A 19591-nucleotide genomic window follows, 5' to 3' on the forward strand; every position below is an offset into this window, starting at 1 on the left:
ACATGTAGTACGTCCAAGATAATTAATGGAGAGTTATATCACATGTTCGCGATTGGAAAGAATGAGGGGGCAAACCAAGTCGGAAGTGAAAGGTGGGGTAGTACACCAAGCCGACGGACATCACAGCACGTACATACATGTCAGAAAGTGAAGACCTTTATTATTATTATGACCAGTATACAAATCGGCCGACTAGGTACTAAAACAGCCTTCGAATCTTCTAATAGACACCAGGCACAATTCTCCATCGGACAATCTGGCAGTATTTCTCCCAATCGTCGCCATACTTGCGTCTGCACTTTGCTTCGTCGCGCATCTCACGATGGATGAGCAGAATGGCAAAGTATAACATGTAGAAGTAGGTGATGGGCATTCCGGCGCCTTTCATGCCATCTGTACTCACTAAGCGCGAACCTTCAAACAGAATGGTGGGCGTGAGTTTGTAGCCTGCGGCCAGTGTCGGCAGGCAATAAGACCAACTCATCAGCCAGTCACCCAAGTAGTTGATATGTCTGGCAGTCCCCCACCAGCCAGTCGTGAGCAGTCGGGATCCAGTCGAGGTCTCAATGTACTTTAGGTGTGCAACCTTGGGGTCATTCGGGTTCGTTCGAAAGACGTTCTTCTCATTGTTGGTGGCCCGGAAGATGTAGTAGCCCGTCGCTTGAATGGCAAGAATGATTGCTACCCACACTGGCCCGAGGGCAACGGGATGCACGCTGAGATATTTGGCTTGGATGGAGTAGATGAACGGCACCCATACCAAATCGCCAAAGGACAACATGAACCCGAAACCATCGGTGGTCAGATCCATAGTGGTCAGGATGGCCGGCTCCATGTAAAGAGCATCGAGAACGTAGACGGCCTGTGAAACAATCACAATAACTGCAAAGTTGTCAACGAGGGCCGTACTCACAATTGTAAAAGAGTCGGTGACTTACGCATTGAATCAGTGATGTAGCCGTAGCTCTTGTACTGCTTGGCCGCGAATGCCAAATCCAACAAGACCCAGCCAATCATGCCGGGCCGCAGCTCCATGAAGCTCTTGATATCAATTTCACCAACGAAGGGAATGGTCACGCGAGGGTTGAGCTCACGGCCAATGTACCAATCATACAACATGTTCCCGCTGTGGCCACCAGCTGCCAGCTCGCGCTGCTCCTTATTCCCAGCCTTCACTTCAAACGACTTCAGGTAAACGAAGATGGCGAGGGCGTATGCGATGATGATGTTGACGGTGAGGAGCTGGATGTAGTTGCGGTTGACGAAAGTCCAGACCTGGAAGTCGGGCCCGCGAAGAACGGTGCCGGCGGCGCAGGCGACGAAGATGGTGATGGCGGAGAGAAAGGCATTGAACCGGTATCTCAGACGGCCGCCCGTCCTCAGCTCCGTGCCGAGCACATCGTGGGCCGGGAGCAGAACATAGAGTAGCAGACTGAGGCCGTACCAGAAGAGTGAGCCTAGCACGGCTTCGGTATTGATGAGACCGGCCCAGCCTGGCCAGCCCACGTCGGCCTTGAGGGTGTCGAGGGCGTGCTGCCACGGCGCCTTGTTGGAGAGGGTGGGCGGCGTGAAGAGTTTGGCGGGCGAGAGCAGCGACGGCGGAGGACAGCCCGAGACGTCGTTGCAGAGGAAGCCAAAGGCGTAGCAGGCGATGGGAAGGCCAAAAGATATCAGGGCCGCGCCAATGCTGAAATGAGGACCATAGCGTCAGTGCTGCTCCATGCGTATCTCGACACGTATGGATACATGTGTCTTCTCTGCTGCATTGCAAGTGTGGTAATGGTGATGAGGATGAGGATGATGCCAATGATGCTGAAGGTGTTTGTACTTACGGGCCGCCAAACTCATAACCATGGGCCTCCTCCGCCGCCGCTGGCGCCCTCGTGCTGCGTGCGGTCGACTTGGTGCGAGCCATGAATGTTATGCACCTTTACCCTGATGAGGTATGAGGGTTGGGGAGCAGGTAGAACCAGAGTAGAGTGATTCAGTTAGGGTCCTGTAATTTTATCACCACATGTGTTTTTACGAGACTCAGAATCAGGTACAACCTAGATTTGTTGATGGTATAGAACCTTGTCGCGTCGATCTCATTCCACCGTCATGACCTCACCAAAACAGCCAGCCAACCAATCAAATCTGCTATCAGTACCTTGCACGCGCTACGAGGTAGGAGGTATATTGGACGTAAAGCTCCTGTGATCCTTTCATGAGTCTTCTATACTTCCATGAGGATGCGATGAACTCGAAATTCGAGTAGACCGGTTGATGCCAGCACGAGCAGACAGAAGGTCGCCGTTTGGATCACATACGGGCGAACCTCATCAGCGACGACTGCGTTCGGAGTATTTGCATGTTACGATATGCTAGCTAGCTACAATGACAGCCTGGCCATCACGTTCTACAACATATAATATCAAGTTCTTGACCAGTAGCCGAAGTAGAATATTCTGGTACCTCTAGCGGCAACGGGTACTCAGAACACGAGAGTAGAGTGGACTCACTCAAAACATATATCTAAGGCTGTATCTGGAAACGTGCAACAACTAAACGATAAGGTCAGTACCTTACTTCATAATCTTACTGTGGATTCACTTACCTTCACTCTTGATTCTTGCTGGTATCGGCACCAGTCCCGTGCTCAACGGGTTGGTATAGTACTGGCCCTCACACCATACCATACCACTCCAACAAGCTCACATCTCAACGACGAGACCGCCCTTCAACGCACCAAAATCCAAATGAATACTCCGCATACCCAAGCCACCGGGCCCCATGAATTGCTGCATGTGCCGCATAGACTGGCCGCCGTCGCCAATGGAACCTGGTCTGTTGCCATAGATGGTCTCGCCGACCATGCGCAATTTCATGGGCATCAGGCTATCTCTCCAGAATTCTTGAATATCTGACTTCTCCTGCGCACTCTGAAGGGCCTCCTTATTCTTCCGAATACACTCTTCCTCCTTCTCCGAGCTCCACCATAGGGGTAAGAGACCTTGGACTTGCTTGGCGCGCCACAACATATTTCGAAATGCCACTTCCGAAGAAGACTCGCCGTTGTAAATGGTGCCGGGCATAGTCTCACCTTCGAATGTGTAGGTGTCCTCCTGTCGCATGCGAAGTACATCAACGAGAATTCGGAACGTATCTTCTTCCGATCCGTCATGGAGGAAGGTGTTCTCGGAGAGGCGTGTGAATGGATTGGCAGCACTGCTGCTATTGCTCCCGCTGCCAGTTTGTGCTGGCGGTGGCGCTCCCTCGCCAGCTAGTCGGCTGCATTGCCGCTTGTGCTTCTTCCAGTGCGCTCTCTGGCATTCGCGGTTACAGTAGAGCACCGACTTGCATTTCGTACACTTCTTGAGCTCGCCTTCAGTGTTGTTGCACTTCGCGCAGACCTGTGCAAGTTCTGTCGTGCTCATAGTGTCTGATTGTGCAGCAGACATGGCGAAAGTTTGAGAAGCAAAAGGTGCTGGAATGTTGAGTGCAGATGTTTGGGAAAAGAGCGACTGGAGTTGACAACAGCGACCAACTCAATCAAGTCAGGTAGGTACCTGACATGTAAGGAAGGAGCTACGGCGAGCCATCAAGTTTACCACATGTACCTACCTGTTCTACGGCGAGCAATTTCTGGTTTATCAAAAATCAACGAACGCCGCATTGAGAACTTGGATGATTGGTGCGCACTGCGCAACAATCACTATCGTCAGGTTTGGTTGCAGTCATGTAATAATTGGTGAAGGTCAGGTACCTGGTAGGTCTTTATGTCGCAGACGGAGTGGATTTTTCGAAATATCGAGCGCAGAGAACAACAACCCCCCAGCAAGCACTTAGGTACCTGTTAGCTGGAGCGCTGTGAATATAATGTACCTACCTGCTCCAGTGCCCACAGTGCTTGCTGTGCGGTTCATACAGCTTGACAGCATCGACCACCATAAACATATATAGTACGCATTTCGGTGGGTATGGTATCTCTGCACTGAATTCTGTATGTCGGTGTCCAGTCTCTGCGCATCTAGCATATTTCTGGAAGGAGGTTTTTTTTTTGCGCATGCATAGGCCTTAGCACCGTGTTTCCTGACGTCGCTCGTGCGCCTGCGTATACGCTGATTCCCATGCAACGTGAGTGCACTGTGCTGTTCATGTAGCAGTCGTACTCCCATCCCCGCATCTTATTATTAGGTATACCACAAGTGAGCTGTGAAAGACGCACCAGGCGGATCGCAGTATGTGTACCAGGTACACCGACGGCGCCTCTGTATGTGCCCATGACGCTATATTCAGGCGGCTACTCATCGACCACGCTCCCATCAACGAAACTACCGTCCTGGCTTTCACCGCGCTCCATGTCAGGAGCTGTGACGGCGCTCACAATGCTCGTCGTGCTGCCCATCCGTTGGAGCTTCTGCCGCTTTTTGACATGCAGCACTTCGGATTCGTCGTCCTCGCCCAACTCCTCTCGATCGCGCTTCGCATCGCCTATCGAACTGGGCGCTGGCGAGCTCCTCGTCGTGCTGGCGTCTTTGTCTTTGTCCTTGTCCTTGTCCTTTCCTCCTGCGGGCGGCCGCTGCGCAGCTAGACTCTTCGGCAATTTCCCGTTGGCAGTCTTGTTAGCCTTCGCTTTCTCCTTCAGTCCTTTCTTCAGGAGCTTTTTGCGCACGCCTCCAGCACCCTTGACTGCGGAGTCTCCATCTTCGCCGTCGCCTGCACCCTCCTTGCCATTCCCTTCCTGGCCAGGATTGGGCGTGCCTCCACGAGAGCCGCTGGGTGTGCCATTCATCTTTGCCATGGCGTTCCTGCTCGCCGCACGCCCACTCAGGCCCATGCACTGTTCCAGATGCTTCGCAAACCTCGTGATGAGCAAGCTCCGTTTGCAGCTTGGACACGTGTGCCACGGCACATATTCGCCCTTTTTGAGCTTTTCGTCAATCTTGCTCGCCTTTTTCTCACCCTTTTCCAGTTTCTGATTGTTACCCGCCTTCTTGTCATCTTCCGCCTCGCCGTTGGGCGAAGGCGGCCCTGTGCCTTCGTGGGTCTGATCCTCGCTTGCCGGCGTGCCGTCGTCCTTTTTGTTGTTCTTCTGTGCTTCTCGTTCCTTCTTCGTCAGCGGTCTCCCGGTGACATCGCTTTTGAGAAAGGGATTGCCATAGATGTCATGCCCAGGCCGTTTCGCCCATGGCTTGCGATCACAGTAGTTGGTGTTACTGGGGGGGTCGGCAGCAGTACCTCTCACGCGAGACGCAAGAGGCGGATCGAGCAGTCGCGGGAGGTTGCACGCATCGCAGTGCGGCAGGCGCGTCTTGGTATCGAGTGAGGCCACCAGCATCTTGTGCTCGCGATGTCGATGGGCAACGATGTTGTGGACGATTTGTTGCAGGGCATCCTCGAGTATCTTTTGGGCAATCGTAGCCAAGGAGGGCTCTTTGGCGTTGGTCATGGTGTCGATTCCGTCGCGCCGTCGTCTGTTGTTGTAGTAATGTCATGTAGGCTCATATGCCCTGCAGGAAGCGCAGATGCCAGATGGTGGTGGGAAATACCTTAGTTCTGGACGGGACGCGGTCTTAGGTTGGACTCATGGGAGCCTCCCGCCGAAACGCACCTCTCCATTTCGGACCGACCCTTAAGCTGAAGCCTGAGCACCTCACCTGTTCATGCTCGAGAGTGCATGATGTGTGCGCGTGTGATGAAGAGCGTGGAAAAAGGGCAAGTAATGTGGTGAACCGAAGAAGTCGTTTCGGCAAATCGTACAGCATCGTCCGCACATCCGACCTATCTACTCTCACATCGTTTCCGTTGCCAGAATCGCCCTTCTCTCACGGAATATTAAAGCTGAAAAGTACAACCAACAATCCAGTCCATGCTGTCGCTCGAACGTTGTTGCTGAACAGCAATAGACCTCCCAGACACAGCAAAGCAACGCCTTCCCGGTTCCCATGTATCATCACACCAAATGCCGCGCCGCCGCCGAAGGGGTATCGCAGTACACTTCATTATTGCCACGACCAGACATCAAGAGACCTGCTCTTTGCCGTGGGCTGTGATAATCTCCACCTGGACTCCAACATCCTTCACGAAGCCATTTCTGAGCGCTTCTTCTTTCCTCTCGTTCGCCGCAGCTACGCTCGACGCGTCATCTTTCACTGCTGAGCCAGTCAGCTACCATACCATCACGTGGGTCCTCGAGTGAATGCTTGCAGCATGCTGCTATCAGTGGAGTTGCGCTCATCCTGCTTCATCTGGCCAGCCATATCCTCCGTCTTCGATCGATGACGTTGATGTGTAGCCGGGGATTTCACAGGACGAGGACGACTCTGCTGCACGGGCGCACCAGAAGGCGCAGGGTGGAAGGAAGGTGGGGAAATGGGTGCACGCGGCGCTTCGTACAAGTACGGGCTCTGCGGCTGGGTGTAGTAGCTTTGTGGAAAGGGCTGGATGGGATAATGGGAGAAGAAAGCGGGCGACGCACCACCAGGGCTGACACCAGAGTAGCCGTATTGCCCTTGCTGGGGCAATTGAGCTTGCTCGCCAGGGTGAGGCGGCGGCAAAGTGGGCGTGTGAGGCTCATCATTAGGACGCTTGGTTCCAGCGTTGGCACTCTGACCCTGCTGTGGATAGAGCGGTTGTTGCTGGTAACCCTGCGGAGGTGGAGGATACTGACCAGGCTGTTGCGGTTGGCCTTGCTGAGGTGGGTACTGCTGATCGCGGCTGTTGGCTGGTAATGGCTGACCGTACGCTCCATACAGTTGCGTATTGGGAGGCGGGTTCTGGCCACGCCACACCGTATGTGCCGGCACGAACGCTTGAGTCTGCGCGCTAACGGGAGTAAAGACACATTCTTGGGAGAAGCGAACACAGTTGGTGCATCGGCCATCTTCAGACTGTTCGAAACCCGAGCAGCGGATCTGATCATCACGTTAACAGCAGGCCGCGAGTGCGGCGAGCAAATCGACATACCTTGCGACGACGGCAATATCGACACGCTATCGCTGTGCGTTGACGAGGTGCGGGCTGAGCAGGAGGATAACCCATTTGCTGGCCCTGCTGATACGGCGGAGGATACATGGTCTGCGGTGGTGGCAGCGCGCGATACTGATCGGGATGATTGGGCTGCAGCGTCGCCATGGCGGGAGGACCTTGGGGTGCGGCAGTGATGCCCGGCAGCTGCTTGGACACATGGTCATCAGCATTCTTCGTGTTGCCTGCATCTAGAGCAGGATCGATTTCGGCGGCCATGGTGGAGGGCGCGCGCGACAAGTTGTGCAAATAGAGTGATGGAGAGCGGTTGTGCCCGGAGAAGGGAGGGAGGGAGGGAGCGAGCGAGCGAGTAACAACAGCGCAGGGTTTAGAAATCAAGATGGAAAAAGAAGCGACGCTGATTGCGTAACAAGCAGAGCATCGCTGTCTTGGCAAGATTTTGCACTTTTTGCGCGGTGCACAACCGCAACACATTCAGTTATTTAGGTGCAACTTACCTGATTCGTCGGCCGGGGCTGATACTGTCCATTTTGCGGTGGTTGTGGCGACCATTGCTGAGGTGGAGGTTGATTGGGTTGTGAGGTGGGCGGAGCAGCACTGTTCGGGGCCCATTGTTGCTGTCCATTGGGAGATCCGTACATCTGTTGCGCCATGCTGGAAGACTGCAACGGCGACGAAGGTCGCTACACGAGTCCTGTGCGTTGCGTTGCGTTGCGGGCGGGCGGGCGGGCTGGCTGGCTGGCTGCGATGCGTCGGATGCGATGCGATGCGATGCGACGCGACGCGCTGGAGATGCACGCGCAAGTGGGCTCCAGATAAACACGGGCAGGCAAGTGCAGGCAGGCCTTGCAGCAGCAGCAGCAGCAGCAGCAGCAGCGACAATAATGCACGTAGGCGTGCAGTGATATTAAATGTTCAAAAGTCGCACAAAGCCAGACAGACGCGCGGGCCGGACGGTCGGTAGTGGTGCAGGCAAGGAATGCTGTCGTGGGAGATTTAAACGAAGCCGATGCCTGCCGTCGCGCGACGAGGTGGCACACGCAAGCGCGCGCTGAATAATAATGTGCGGGAGCAGGCTCTCGCGCGCGCCGCACAGTCTTCGTCGTCAGCGCCGCAGTAGCAGTAGCCCCGCGGTCGTGAGGAGTTCGTCGCAGTAGTGTGTAGTAGACGGGTATGTAGTGGAGGTGATGGTAGTGGTGTGGTGGTGGTGGTGGTGATGGTGGTGATGCAATGCGCGTCGCGAAAAAAGGGCTGTCTCGCGGGCGGCAGAAGATGCGGGAGAAGTGGAAGAGATGATCCGGCGGTCTGGTAAGATGTGGTGAAGAAGAGTTGGGGCTCGGGACGAGGATTTTACTGGCACCAGTCGTTCATTATTAGCTAAGGTACATGTAGCAGGTAGCTAGCTAGCAACGCAAATACTAATCAATCCAGTGCAGCGATGGTGCTGACTACAGCAGGCAAAGACAGGCGTGCGGCCGTGGCGACGTCGACGGCGGGCATGCCATGGCTCCTTCGTGATTTGAGGCGCACAGACGCAGACGCAGACGCAGACAGTGGCAGCAGCGGGAGCAGCAGCAGCAGCACTGGCAGCACTGAGAGCAGGAGGCAGCCTCTCGCTCCCGTCGCCCTCGAGGCTCCCGTGCTAGAGTAGCCGCTAAGGCAAAGAGAGGCAAGGTACCTGATTACCGTATGGAACTAGCGCTGCAAGCGATGATCGTGCCGGCGCCTCTTTCCGTGCTCGGGCGGCGGCCTGTGGCCTGCTGCTGCTGGGAAGGGCCTTGCCGGCCTGGCCTGGCCTGTTCTGCCCAGCCCAGCCCTCCCTGCACCCGTCGGCGCAGTTGCAGGTGCAGGTGCAGGCGTGCCAGGCACATGTCTACCTAACTGAGAGTGACCGATGAGCCCGCCGCGGTGACTGCGGACCGGTGGTTGAGTCACTCTCCAAAAGAGTGGTGATGACCACATCAGCCGACAGCGTCGTAAGGTCAGGTAAGGTAGGTAGTACCTCCTAGGAGGGTAGTAGTCAGTCGTAGGAAGGTAGGTAGGAAGGTAGTTGGTAGGTACAACCTACATGTAGTCGGGTACAGTAGTAATAGGACCACCAGGTCCACCACTACACCTCCTACACCACCAGCAGCAGGCAACAGGCCACCCGCACTCGGGCCCTGCGCCCCCACTCGTCCTAGCGGCTCGAGTACGTGCAGCGCCAGAGTGCCACTCCCTCCCTCGCGCTGCCGAGGTCGCTGGCCAAACAACTCACAGGCGCGTAACCAAGACCGCACCTGTGGTTCTGGGTGGCACGGAGCGGCCGTCAGACGAGAGGGCCGCAACTGGCAGCCGCCACTCTAGCACGCTGATTGGGCCGCGCCAGCTCAGGACCGCTAGAGACAAACGAGCAAAGCGAGATGATGATGCGGCGACATGGGGTCCATTGGGTTTACATACTTGACTTAGCTACATCTTTGTGCAGCCTGCCGCGCTAGCGCCACCGTGGTTAATACTTAATAGAAACTTAAGAGGGGCACACCCGGCCTCCGTACGAGTGCCAGCCTGCCAGTAGACTTGACAGGGGGGCCACGCGGCGAGCAACAAAATCGTGTCTGGAGACTTGCAGACTGCAGTAGTCTGCTTATCTTACCTGCCTTCGCGCTGCTCGCTCACGCCGCCGGGCGGATCCTTGGTGGACGAGCAGGAAGAAGAAAAGGAAGAGGAAGAGGAAGAGGAAGAAGAGGAAGAGGAGGAGGTAGAGGTAGAGGTGGTGGTGGTGATGGTAATGGTAATGGTGGAAGAGGTGGTGGTGGTGGCGATGGTGGAAGATACAAAGAGGCAAAGGGTCTTGCCGTTGCAGAATTTGCGGTCTCTCCAAGGTAAAAGTCCTGTCCAGAAAATACAGACCGTCATGTGTACGGTCGGGTAGGTAGGAGGTAGGGTAGGGAACAGTTCCAGGTTGGCATCATGCTCCAATCAGCATAATTCCAGCCAGATGCAATGCGTTGTTTGGCCCGCGGTCCCAAGGTTCGGTAGGCGGGGGCAGGACGGCGCAGCGAAGCGAACCGCGGGCCCGTCGTCGACGTAATGGTGTGATGGACAGGTGCACTGTGGACACTCTATCTCGATGACTGCATGTGGTCAGGAGGCTAATGTTTGATGTGGGTGTCGCCGCCGGCCGGTAGCGGTGTGCTGCATAATGCATGTTCTCACAGCTGCAACTAGGCGCAACCGTCCGGCAACGCCATCAACCGAACCTTTTATAGACTGGTGGTACCTCCTAGCCAACCGTACGACGGTCCTTGTACATAGGTAGCTCAGAGGTACGTTCTCTCTACCTAGGTAAGGTAGGTACATACATGATACAGCATTAGAGCTGTTTTCTTTTTACCGCAGCGACCGTACGAGTTGATGCCTGCTGTGTAGCTGAGTCGAGGGCAGCATGCGAGGGGCACAGAGAGAGAGAGAGAAAGGGAAGAAGAGGGAGAGGGAGGAATATGCACCCTGGTGTATCTGCCTCTGCTGACCAGTATGCTATCGCGAGCCGAGGCTAGACGGGCCTTCCTGTCAGGATTCAATAATACCTCGTACCACACTTCCTTACTGGATCACCACATGCCTCTTTATATATATCGACTGCACCTCCCGGTATGATGTGAGCAACAGAAGACGGCGATTTCTTTGCCAATCTGGCAGAAAGTGTCAGAGGTGTGCAGTACGGCACCAACTGGCAGGACGACAGGTCGGACCAGATCCATCGGGAGTTCTTTTGTTTCTCTTAGGTGTATGTACCTGTACCTGTAGTCAGCTGGGCGTCCGTGCAGCCTGTCACATTCCGGACATTGCGTGGTTGATGTCCAAGGTAAGGTAGCATCTCTTCTGCATTGTCACTTGTCAGTCTCAGAAGGCAGTTCGGCGCTTGACGCGGGGCTTTCGATGGCACCGGCATGGCAACTCAGCGTGTTGTCACCACCAAAGACGATCGCGCTCCCCAGGCACGATGTATCCTTCCTTCTATGAGTATTGCCTGGCCGGGCTGCCAGGCTGGTGAACGGGGATGGCCCATGTCTAGCGGGCTCGCGCTTGTAGCAACCCCAGCCTGGTGCGGCACGAAAACCATGAGCCAGCCTGTAGAGCGCTGATTGGCTGCGCCGCTTATGAGCTGCGCTAAATCGCCGATCGTTTTCATGCGCGCAGTCACGTTACTGAATCCGTATGCAGCGTTCCGCAGTGGGCAGGGTTCAGGTCACAAACCAGGAGGAGGTCCAAGTGGACGCTGTATTGGCAGTGCCGCAGTTGGCAGTGTGTGCCCAACAGTGTGCCCAACATCACGCCGAGCGCCCGAGTCTGCCGAAGAACGAGCTGTTTGCATGTCCGTGATTGGCCAGCGACAAGCGCCGTGTTCGACTACGGCGGTAGTGGCGTGCAGCTCAACGTGGCTCCCATTGTGCGAGCTCGGAAGCCGCTGTCTTTCTCTCTCCATCTCTCTCTGCTGGTTCCAATAGCCTAAGACAAGCTCAGGTACCAGTCTACTACTCCTCCTCCTCCTCCTCCTCCTCCTCCTCCATCAGTCGTCTTCGTCAGGCATAACGACAGAGTTGAGCCACGTGATCTGAAGTGAAAGTAGGGATTAGCAAGTACATGTAGCTTTTGGAGCCCAATCCCGTGGACGTGGAGCTTCTTACGAAAGGTTTCAACACTGCCAAAAGGTGTGAGATACGTTGCTGTCCAGCTTCTCCCATCACTTCTGCATCTAACAGGCTTCGACTCATGGTGTAGTTGCGGAGTCGGAGCAAATCTATGTCGGGATGATCGCCCTCATAACCCTAGAACATGAAGCAGTCAGCAATCCGAATCAGCCTGATATCGAGCAGACCAGTATTCGCATCGAGCTGATCCCTCTCATGCGCCAGCTCCTCATGACGATGTGCAAACCTGCAGCGTGATACGAGACCTTCCGCAAGATTTACCTTCGGCTTCGTCTTCAGCATGCTCTCGGCGTTGCTCTCGACGAAAGCTTTCACCACGGCCTGGTCGCTCGCAGCAGCGCCCTTCAAAAACTCTTTCCTGATGCGCGAGTCTCGTAAAGCAGCCTTCAGTCGATCGGGATGCTGATCAATGGCCTCACGCAGAGATGAAAGGGGAGCTGCCTCGGGATGCCACAGACCACCGCCTGCGAGATGTCGTCAGTTCGTGCATTGTAGATGACCATGAAGGTGATATCATTGGCGTGACAACATTGTTGTGAGAGCCACTTACCGACGAACGAGTTGTTAGGAGCGATTTGGACGTAGTAATGCCTATCCAGCATCAGTCAGTGTGGGTTGCAGAAGGGAAATCCTCCAGCCTGCACCACTCACGCAAATGGGCCCTTTCGTCCTGCTCGGGACCTGTAAAATCCTTAGAACCGTTCATACCTACCCAAGCAGGACATTCACACTACGGCTTACCAAGCAACGCTGAAATACGCCTACGAGGTCTGCGATCAGTGACAAGATCCCGAATGCCTACTTCTGGTTCGACTGTACCTTGTCTGAGAATGTCAGTTATCTGTGAGCATGAATATCGCCCGGTGAAGCCTCATGATCTTCCTACTTACATGGGGTTGGGTCTTTAGAGAACCGAATGTCTCGATATATGCGAAAGACCTATGTTTGACAAGCATTATTACCACCGTCCTCTGGACTGCGGAGCCCCGCCAGAACACTTACTACATCCTTGATGGGCAGCTCTGGGATCGTGTCATCTATCGTGATCAAAGTCTCGGTCATGTTCTCCACAAAACTATGCCAGTCTTTTTCGGCTTGTCTGAAGTCTGGGTCGTGCACTAGGACAACGTCAGCGTGCTCCAATACTCGCGGCCAGTGAAGTTGTCCCGACAGAGTAATCCCCTGTCGATATCTGAGCAGCACATGCACATTTGGCTGTGATCATCGTTTACGGGTGGGCACATCAAGCAACCACCACCGGCACAGAGCCGGGATACAATCGACGGTATAGCCAGGGGAAAGCAGGCAAAGAATCTATCAGACCAGCGGTAGGACCTACTTTTGAGCCATTCGCGGTTGTTGTTGTCCTTGAGCTCGTGCAGGAACAAGAACGTATTGGGATGGATCGTGTCGCTAGCATATGGTGTCTTGCCCGCCGGTCTGGCTTTCGGTTTTTTGATCACAACCTGAGTGCCAGGACCTATATGTTAAATGAAAACAAAAAGTCAGCTACAGCTGGAACCTCTTCAAAAGCAGGACTTGTCGAGTAGGTAGAGTTTAATACTCTCTCATACATGCCTAACCCGGTCTTGACGCCTGGCTTCCATTCGACACCTTCCACGGCGCGTATGCGGCGAGAGGGATCTGCCTTCGTACGTTTTTCTACAGCACCGTCATCCGCATCTGTATCAGCCTCTGATGATAGGGACGAGACATCGGATTCGGCAGCCTTTTCGAAATCCGAGACTGAGTCGTCTCCGCTGTCTGCTTCTTCGTCCTGTGCCCCATCTGATTCTGCTCCGTGATCCCGATCGTCTACGGGAAAATGGTCACTCTTCGTAGGTGTAGACTTTGCTTTCCTAGGTCGCTTGACAATCGCCTTCGTCGTGCTGGCCGACGACAGTGCTCGCTTGTGCTGTTTGCCACCCGCGGCAATGCGCCCAGACCGTCTCGTCATTGTGCAGTCCAACTCCAAACAAGAGGAGGGCGGTACCTATGGTGTTGAAGCTGATGACCAATGGAACAGTGCAGACATTAGAGAGGCAGAATGAGCGTACGTTGATAGATAGATACATGTACCTGACAGGTAGGCACATGTAGGTACACAGTTGAAGGCTCCCAGATGTGGATCCCAGTCGTGCTGACATATGATGTGGCACATGTGGCGCGTGTGGCGTTCGTGGATAGTACAGGTACACAATTACATGTATATATGCTGCCATACCTTAACTCGATTGTCCGTCGCCGATACGATGGGATACAGATAATGATTACCAGAGAAAGAGCAAGTGAGAGCTCACTGCGCTGTCATTTACTCTCGCTATACGCTGTAGGTAGTGAAACACCCGAAACGCCTCATTCAAGCACTCAGTCTCCAGCACGTGAAAACACGAGTCTGTGCACACTTACGACCCCAATGATAACGATGCTCAGTACTCCCATATCGCTGCATTCCAACGGAACTTATAACTCCAACGTTCTAGCAGTTGCACGCCCCTGCGCCTCCAGCAGATGCTCCCGGGTCCTGCCTTGATCCAAGGTCCACACCGCCCGGTCTTCCAGCAGCACCCCTCATGCCACGTTGAGTGGCCTGCTCTATAGGCAGTTTCTTGGCAATGGCAGTAAATAGCTCCTTGACGTTCTCTGCCGTCTTTGCACTCGTCTCGAAGAACAAAAGGTTGGCTTCCTTGGCATATGCTTCCGCGTCTGCGGTTGAGACTGCACGTTTATCAGGCTGCTCGGCAACCAGATCTGCCTTGTTGCCTGCGAGCGCGATGATGATGTTCTCGTTTGCTTGTCGTTGTAGCTCCTTGACCCACGCCTTGGCCTTGTCCAGTGATGCCTATACATTCATATCAGCTGCTCTGCACGATCAGGGCATCGCGCTGGAGAAGAACATACTGCCTGTGTGATGTCGTATACTACTACAGCGCAGTTGGCGTTGCGGTAGTACATGGGCGCCAACGACTTGTACCGCTCCTGTCCCGCTGTGTCCCAAATCTCAAACTTGACTGTAGTCTGCTCGTCGAGTGCAATTGTTTGCGTGAGGAAGGCGGCGCCGATGGTCGATTCCCGGTAGTCGTCAAATTGATCCTATCGCAGGACAGTCAGCGGAAAGATCTGCTGTCGTGTGGTGCTGAAGCACGATATATGGCCATGCATACCTTGACGAATCGCAGCACGAGCGAACTCTTGCCCACAGCCGACTCCCCTGCAGGCACACTGTGAGCATTCGTACTATCGCATGCGCGGCGCACACATGAAGTGACATACCCAAGAGCACCAGCTTAAACTGTGCAAAGCGCGCACCGCCACCGCCGGGCCTCATCGCACTCTGTCGCGCCGCCATCAGGTGCTGACCTGTGCCGTGCTATGCTGTCCTGCGCTATCTCGTCCTGCGCTCCAGTTGTCCAGGCAAGGCAGTGATGTCGGAGGAGGGATCTGATGTTCCGCGGGCGAGACGAGACGGAGAGAGGCGGAGATGGATGTGGTATGAAGAGGTCGTGGAGGAGCAGCGCTGTCGGCTTGCTGTTGCCGTCGTCGTCGTTGTCGTCGTCGTTGTTGTTATTGCTGCTGCAAGTCGGTCTACTTACACTGGCAGGCCGCGAGTAGCGATGACGTCCCCACTTCTACACGTGGAATTACTAACCACAATAACGCAATGATAACCTTGGCTTTCATTAGGGTTGTGATGATAATTCCAGAACTACCTCGTGTTACATTAGATCTTTTCAAGTCGGGCTACTTTCTTTATCCATGATATAGGTGCAGGTGATTCAAGCTTGTGCTACGCTAATCCGACGGAGGTGGTCACATTCGATGGCGAACCTCTCAGAGAGAGACAGTCACCTGGAAGGTGACAGTATGACTCAAATAGGTACCTCCTACGATCTGTGCGTGATCCCAGCTTTGGAAAGGTCATCCACCCGTCATGTGAAGGGCAACCATTGCCAAGCGGAAGCCGAGAACACTGTACGGTTAAGGTACCTAGGTTCTTACACTCTAGGTCCGCTCGAATTAGGAAACCATCTGGGACATCGCCCAAGGCCACATCTTCAATTACCGTACCGAAGCGAAAGCTACAAAACTCATCGAGGCCTCGCTACAGAGCTTAGTATTGTATCGGTCGACTTTGCCGTTGTTCCTACTTCGAACAAGCAATGAATAATGAACTTTGGCTACAGCATAGTGTCCTCAAACCATCCGAAGCCAGCATAAGGTAGGTACGTGTAGGTAGCAACGGGTGGATATGGTGGGCCGTTATCGCAGCCGGTCGCAGCAGAGCTGTCAATACAAGCGATCGCAGCAATTAATGCGGCAAATATGAGGTCGAATACAATGCTAGCGACTGCGAAGGACGACACGCCGGCAGTGCGGCAGGTGAATCTGGGCATCAAACATTACAGCGACACCGATGGCGAGGGAGGCAATTTTGCGTGCACTCCATTGAAGAGAGAAGAACTACGGTTGCTGATATTACTCGTCTTCCACTTTGTATCATCACAGCTTACCTATCCGAAGTCACCAGTGATGATGGGTGAACAGCAGGATACTATAGCATACATATATGTAGCAGGTAATCCGCGGGACCAAGAGCTTGTCAATGAGGCGCAAATCTGGACCAATGCCACATCAGCTATCTTGGTAGCAGCCATCCACTTAATTGATATCTTGGCATCTTTAGCATTCTCAAAGCATTGGCAGAAGAAGCAAGTATGCGTCCGGGCGAGTCAAAGATGTGTTCTTGGTATGGCGATGATGGTGAGGGAGGAGACTCGGAGGCTGGAGCAGACCATGTGCAGAAAGATTGACGTCATCTGTAGATTTTTTGTCGATACGGTACGCCGGTACATGTCCGCCCGTGTATTCGACTGTAAACAACTGTAAGGTACGACGTGCACACTGCACGATGCCAAAATTTCCCGCCCAGGTAGGAGGAAAGTCACCAGCTTCTACCTTATTCAGATTGAACGTACCGGTGTTCTAGGACAGGCAGAATACGGTATCGTGTAAAGCGATGGGCTGTCCGTGCCCTCGGATCCTCCCCGTTCGCGGGCAGATCCGCAAAATTTGGCAAATGTTAGGAGGTACAGGAGGTACCTGTATCTCCTAAGCTCGACGGTCACCGGCCACACGAACCCTCACACATACATACCTCACTCACCCCATCTGCTGATTTGCCACCCCTCCTGTCACCTCCAGCGAATACTCGCACCTGGCTGACCTCGCCGCCATTGCCATCACGAGTACGAGAGGCTACCCGCCCGCGCGTTTGCCTTCGCCATGAGTGCCACGCTGCCCTTCCGCGACATCAATGTACACGCGTCGTCAACCTACTACGCCTTTTCCTCGCCCTCTTCACCGAATGCGCCAACCCTAGTGGTCGATCGGCCATCCGGAGACATTCGTCTGCACGATGGCAAAGTCACTGGAGGCCACCGCGTTTCCAGCATCTCTGGCATCCTCGGAATCATCAAGCTGCGATTAGGTAAGATCAGATGCTGCGCTGCTGCGCTGCTGCTTTCGTGCTAAGTGTTGCGTGATCAGATAGCTATATTATAGTCATCACCAAGTCGCAGGCCGAGGGCCGATTGAAAGGACATCAAATTTACAAGGTCATATCCACGGAGTTCCTGCCATTGCGTGAACGCCAAGTCCACGACCCGGACGAGGACACGTATCTTGCCTACCTCAAGGCTCTTCTGAAGAATGGACCCATGTACTTCTCCTACTCCTTCGACCTCACCAACAGCTTCCAGCGACAAGCCCGCCTTGATGCAAACGAGCCCCTGTGGCAACGTGCCGACGATCGCTTCTTTTGGAATCGTTTCATCTCTACCTCTCTCATCAATCTGCGCCAGGGCAAGACAGCTAGCCGGGTGTCACCTGGCCCTCAGCCTGCCGCCGATCCATATATATTGCCTGTCATGTATGGGATGATGCGCATCACCAACACGTCCATCAAAGGTAACCCCCTCACGTTTGTACTCGTCACTCGACGATCACGATTTCGCACGGGAACTCGGTACCTGTCCCGGGGCATTGACGAAGACGGTCATGTATCCAACTACAACGAGACAGAACAAGCTGTTATTCTCAATGACACCCTATCTGGCGGCATGACCAGCTATGCGGGAGATCGTGGCGTCACTAGTGGAGCACCCGGGAGTGGCTCGGAGACGCAGGTATTGTCTTATGTCCAGACACGAGGCAGTGTGCCAGTTTACTGGGCTGAAATCAACTCTCTCAAATACACTCCCAAACTTCAGATCCGCGGAGTCGAAACTGCTGTGAATGCCGCAAAGAAGCATTTTGATGAACAAATACAACTCTATGGCGAGAACTACATGGTAAATTTGGTGAACCAGAAAGGCCGAGAAATGCGGGTAAAGGATGCCTATGAACAACTTGTTAAGATTCTCCAGTCAAACCCAACGGAGCACACAGAAGCAGATCACAGAACTCGGGTGAAGTTTGATGTAATCGAGCCTGACGATCAACGGAGCTGGTACGATCACTTGCACTACGTCTATTTCGACTTCCACAACGAGACCAAGGGCCTCAAGTGGCACCGAGCACAGCTTCTTCTGGACCAACTGGCCGACGGGCTGACTGCTGGCGGCTATTTTCATGGTATCGATCGACCGTCTGGGGGTGTTGATGTCCGACGGAAGCAGACCGCGGTAGTGCGCACGAACTGTATGGACTGTCTTGACAGGACAAACGTCGTGCAATCCATGCTTGGGCGATGGACTCTCACACGAATGCTGATAGATCTTGGCGTGTTGCGGCCTGGCGAGACTGCGCAAGACGACCAGACGTTCGAAGATATCTTCCGCAACGTATGGGCAGACAATGCCGATGTGGTTTCCAAAACCTACTCCGGCACTGGCGCGCTCAAGACTGATTTTACACGAACAGGAAACAGGACACGGGCAGGCATGCTACAGGATCTGAGGAACAGCTGTACACGATATGTGCGCAACAACTTTGCAGATGGTCCTCGACAAGATGCTTTTGATCTCTTCTTGGGTCACTATTCTCCCGACACCACTGGCATTGGATCACTGCAGCAGTTTGCAGACAGGAGACCCTTGGTCATCCAAGCAGTCCCATATGTGCTCGGTTTCTGTGTCTTCTTCGTTGCCGTCAGTGTGAGCACCAATCGGCTTCCCAACTCCACGGTGTGGCCTCTCCGACTATTTACGCTGTTCAGTTTGGCTGTAGCAGGTTACTCGGGCCGCTTCATGTGGAACCATGGGACACTATATGTGAGCTGTCGCAACGTTCCGTACTTGTGATATGGCAGCTAATACATCTGCTCACAGGTCAATTGGCCGAAACTGAATACACCTCAATGGGCAGTCGAGGCTTACCAAGACACATTGGAAAAGGTCACGAAAGATCCCCTCTTGGGCGCTTTCATTGCTGGGGGCAATCGTGATGCTCGTCTAGGCACATTGGAAGAGGGCAAGAAGCGTCGCGAGTAATGCAGGCACCAAGCAATCATCACATGAGACCGTTGACTTTTTGAAAACAAACATGATAGAAGTACTGATGTCGAGATTTAGCACAACAGAACAGAACGGGAAACTAGCCGTAAGTCCAGAGTAATCACGATACATTCAAAGTCAGTGCCATCATGGGAATACAGTATGGCAGCGACATAAGTTGTTGGGTTCACATCACCAGGGAACACCGCTCATGGCTCGCGCATGAACATTGGCAAACTCCAAGGCGAATTGCCTTGAGGTTGGAACTGCAATGAAATCATGCCGAAACAACAAGTTCTCAGGCAATGAATTAATTTTCTCAATCTATTCTCTATTCAGCGTCGCCTCTCTTCTGGACATCGACCCGTCGCCCATTGCGGCATCACTCGCTTATGTCAGGACGACGGATTGAGAAGCCCAGAAGCCTGGGGACAG

At 54.0% G+C, this 19591-nt stretch overlaps 8 protein-coding genes across 8 annotated transcripts; 1 reads left to right on the plus strand and 7 right to left on the minus strand.

Moving 5' to 3' along the window:
- Positions 1-142: 142 nt before the first annotated feature.
- SEPMUDRAFT_146420 (Delta(14)-sterol reductase) lies at positions 143-2003 on the minus strand. Its single transcript, XM_016903642.1, has 3 exons — positions 1833-2003; positions 939-1687; positions 143-882 (listed from the first exon to the last, which is right to left on the minus strand). Exons 1-3 carry the CDS (start codon positions 1913-1915, stop codon positions 221-223), a joined length of 1494 nt encoding a protein of 497 aa, XP_016765499.1. The 5' UTR covers positions 1916-2003; the 3' UTR covers positions 143-220.
- A 690-nt stretch (positions 2004-2693) lies between these two features.
- On the minus strand, positions 2694-3416 carry SEPMUDRAFT_35708 (uncharacterized protein; the record flags this gene model as incomplete). The annotated part of the gene is made up of 1 exon (XM_016908617.1): positions 2694-3416. One exon carries the CDS (start codon positions 3414-3416, stop codon positions 2694-2696), a length of 723 nt encoding a protein of 240 aa, XP_016765500.1.
- Positions 3417-4042: 626 nt separating this feature from the next.
- SEPMUDRAFT_130140 (uncharacterized protein) lies at positions 4043-5431 on the minus strand (the record flags this gene model as incomplete). Its single annotated transcript, XM_016902340.1, has 1 exon — positions 4043-5431. One exon carries the CDS (start codon positions 5429-5431, stop codon positions 4283-4285), a length of 1149 nt encoding a protein of 382 aa, XP_016765501.1. The 3' UTR covers positions 4043-4282.
- Positions 5432-5703: 272 nt separating this feature from the next.
- SEPMUDRAFT_146422 (uncharacterized protein) lies at positions 5704-8171 on the minus strand. Its single transcript, XM_016903643.1, has 4 exons — positions 7467-8171; positions 6949-7155; positions 6461-6896; positions 5704-6134 (listed from the first exon to the last, which is right to left on the minus strand). The coding sequence occupies exons 1-4, from the start codon at positions 7620-7622 to the stop codon at positions 6004-6006; spliced, it is 930 nt and encodes a 309-aa protein (XP_016765502.1). The 5' UTR covers positions 7623-8171; the 3' UTR covers positions 5704-6003.
- A 493-nt stretch (positions 8172-8664) lies between these two features.
- SEPMUDRAFT_104644 (uncharacterized protein) lies at positions 8665-9867 on the minus strand (the record flags this gene model as incomplete). Its single annotated transcript, XM_016900546.1, has 6 exons — positions 8665-8974; positions 9038-9088; positions 9227-9347; positions 9412-9445; positions 9494-9566; positions 9605-9867. The coding sequence occupies 6 exons, from the start codon at positions 9865-9867 to the stop codon at positions 8665-8667; spliced, it is 852 nt and encodes a 283-aa protein (XP_016765503.1).
- Positions 9868-10446: 579 nt separating this feature from the next.
- On the minus strand, positions 10447-13696 carry SEPMUDRAFT_146423 (uncharacterized protein). The gene is made up of 10 exons (XM_016903644.1): positions 13242-13696; positions 13003-13143; positions 12666-12781; positions 12549-12602; positions 12405-12424; positions 12315-12344; positions 12214-12254; positions 11925-12127; positions 11640-11780; positions 10447-11566 (listed from the first exon to the last, which is right to left on the minus strand). Exons 1-10 carry the CDS (start codon positions 13618-13620, stop codon positions 11522-11524), a joined length of 1170 nt encoding a protein of 389 aa, XP_016765504.1. The 5' UTR covers positions 13621-13696; the 3' UTR covers positions 10447-11521.
- A 241-nt stretch (positions 13697-13937) lies between these two features.
- SEPMUDRAFT_146424 (ras-domain-containing protein) lies at positions 13938-15315 on the minus strand. Its single transcript, XM_016903645.1, has 4 exons — positions 14937-15315; positions 14828-14874; positions 14565-14756; positions 13938-14505 (listed from the first exon to the last, which is right to left on the minus strand). The coding sequence occupies exons 1-4, from the start codon at positions 15010-15012 to the stop codon at positions 14143-14145; spliced, it is 678 nt and encodes a 225-aa protein (XP_016765505.1). The 5' UTR covers positions 15013-15315; the 3' UTR covers positions 13938-14142.
- Positions 15316-16833: 1518 nt separating this feature from the next.
- SEPMUDRAFT_146425 (phosphoinositide phosphatase) lies at positions 16834-19500 on the plus strand. Its single transcript, XM_016903646.1, has 3 exons — positions 16834-17151; positions 17211-18934; positions 18992-19500. The coding sequence occupies exons 1-3, from the start codon at positions 16947-16949 to the stop codon at positions 19151-19153; spliced, it is 2091 nt and encodes a 696-aa protein (XP_016765506.1). The 5' UTR covers positions 16834-16946; the 3' UTR covers positions 19154-19500.
- Positions 19501-19591: the final 91 nt, after the last annotated feature.

Source organism: Sphaerulina musiva (assembly GCF_000320565.1).
Source record: "Sphaerulina musiva SO2202 unplaced genomic scaffold SEPMUscaffold_1, whole genome shotgun sequence".
NCBI lineage: Eukaryota > Fungi > Ascomycota > Dothideomycetes > Mycosphaerellales > Mycosphaerellaceae > Sphaerulina > Sphaerulina musiva.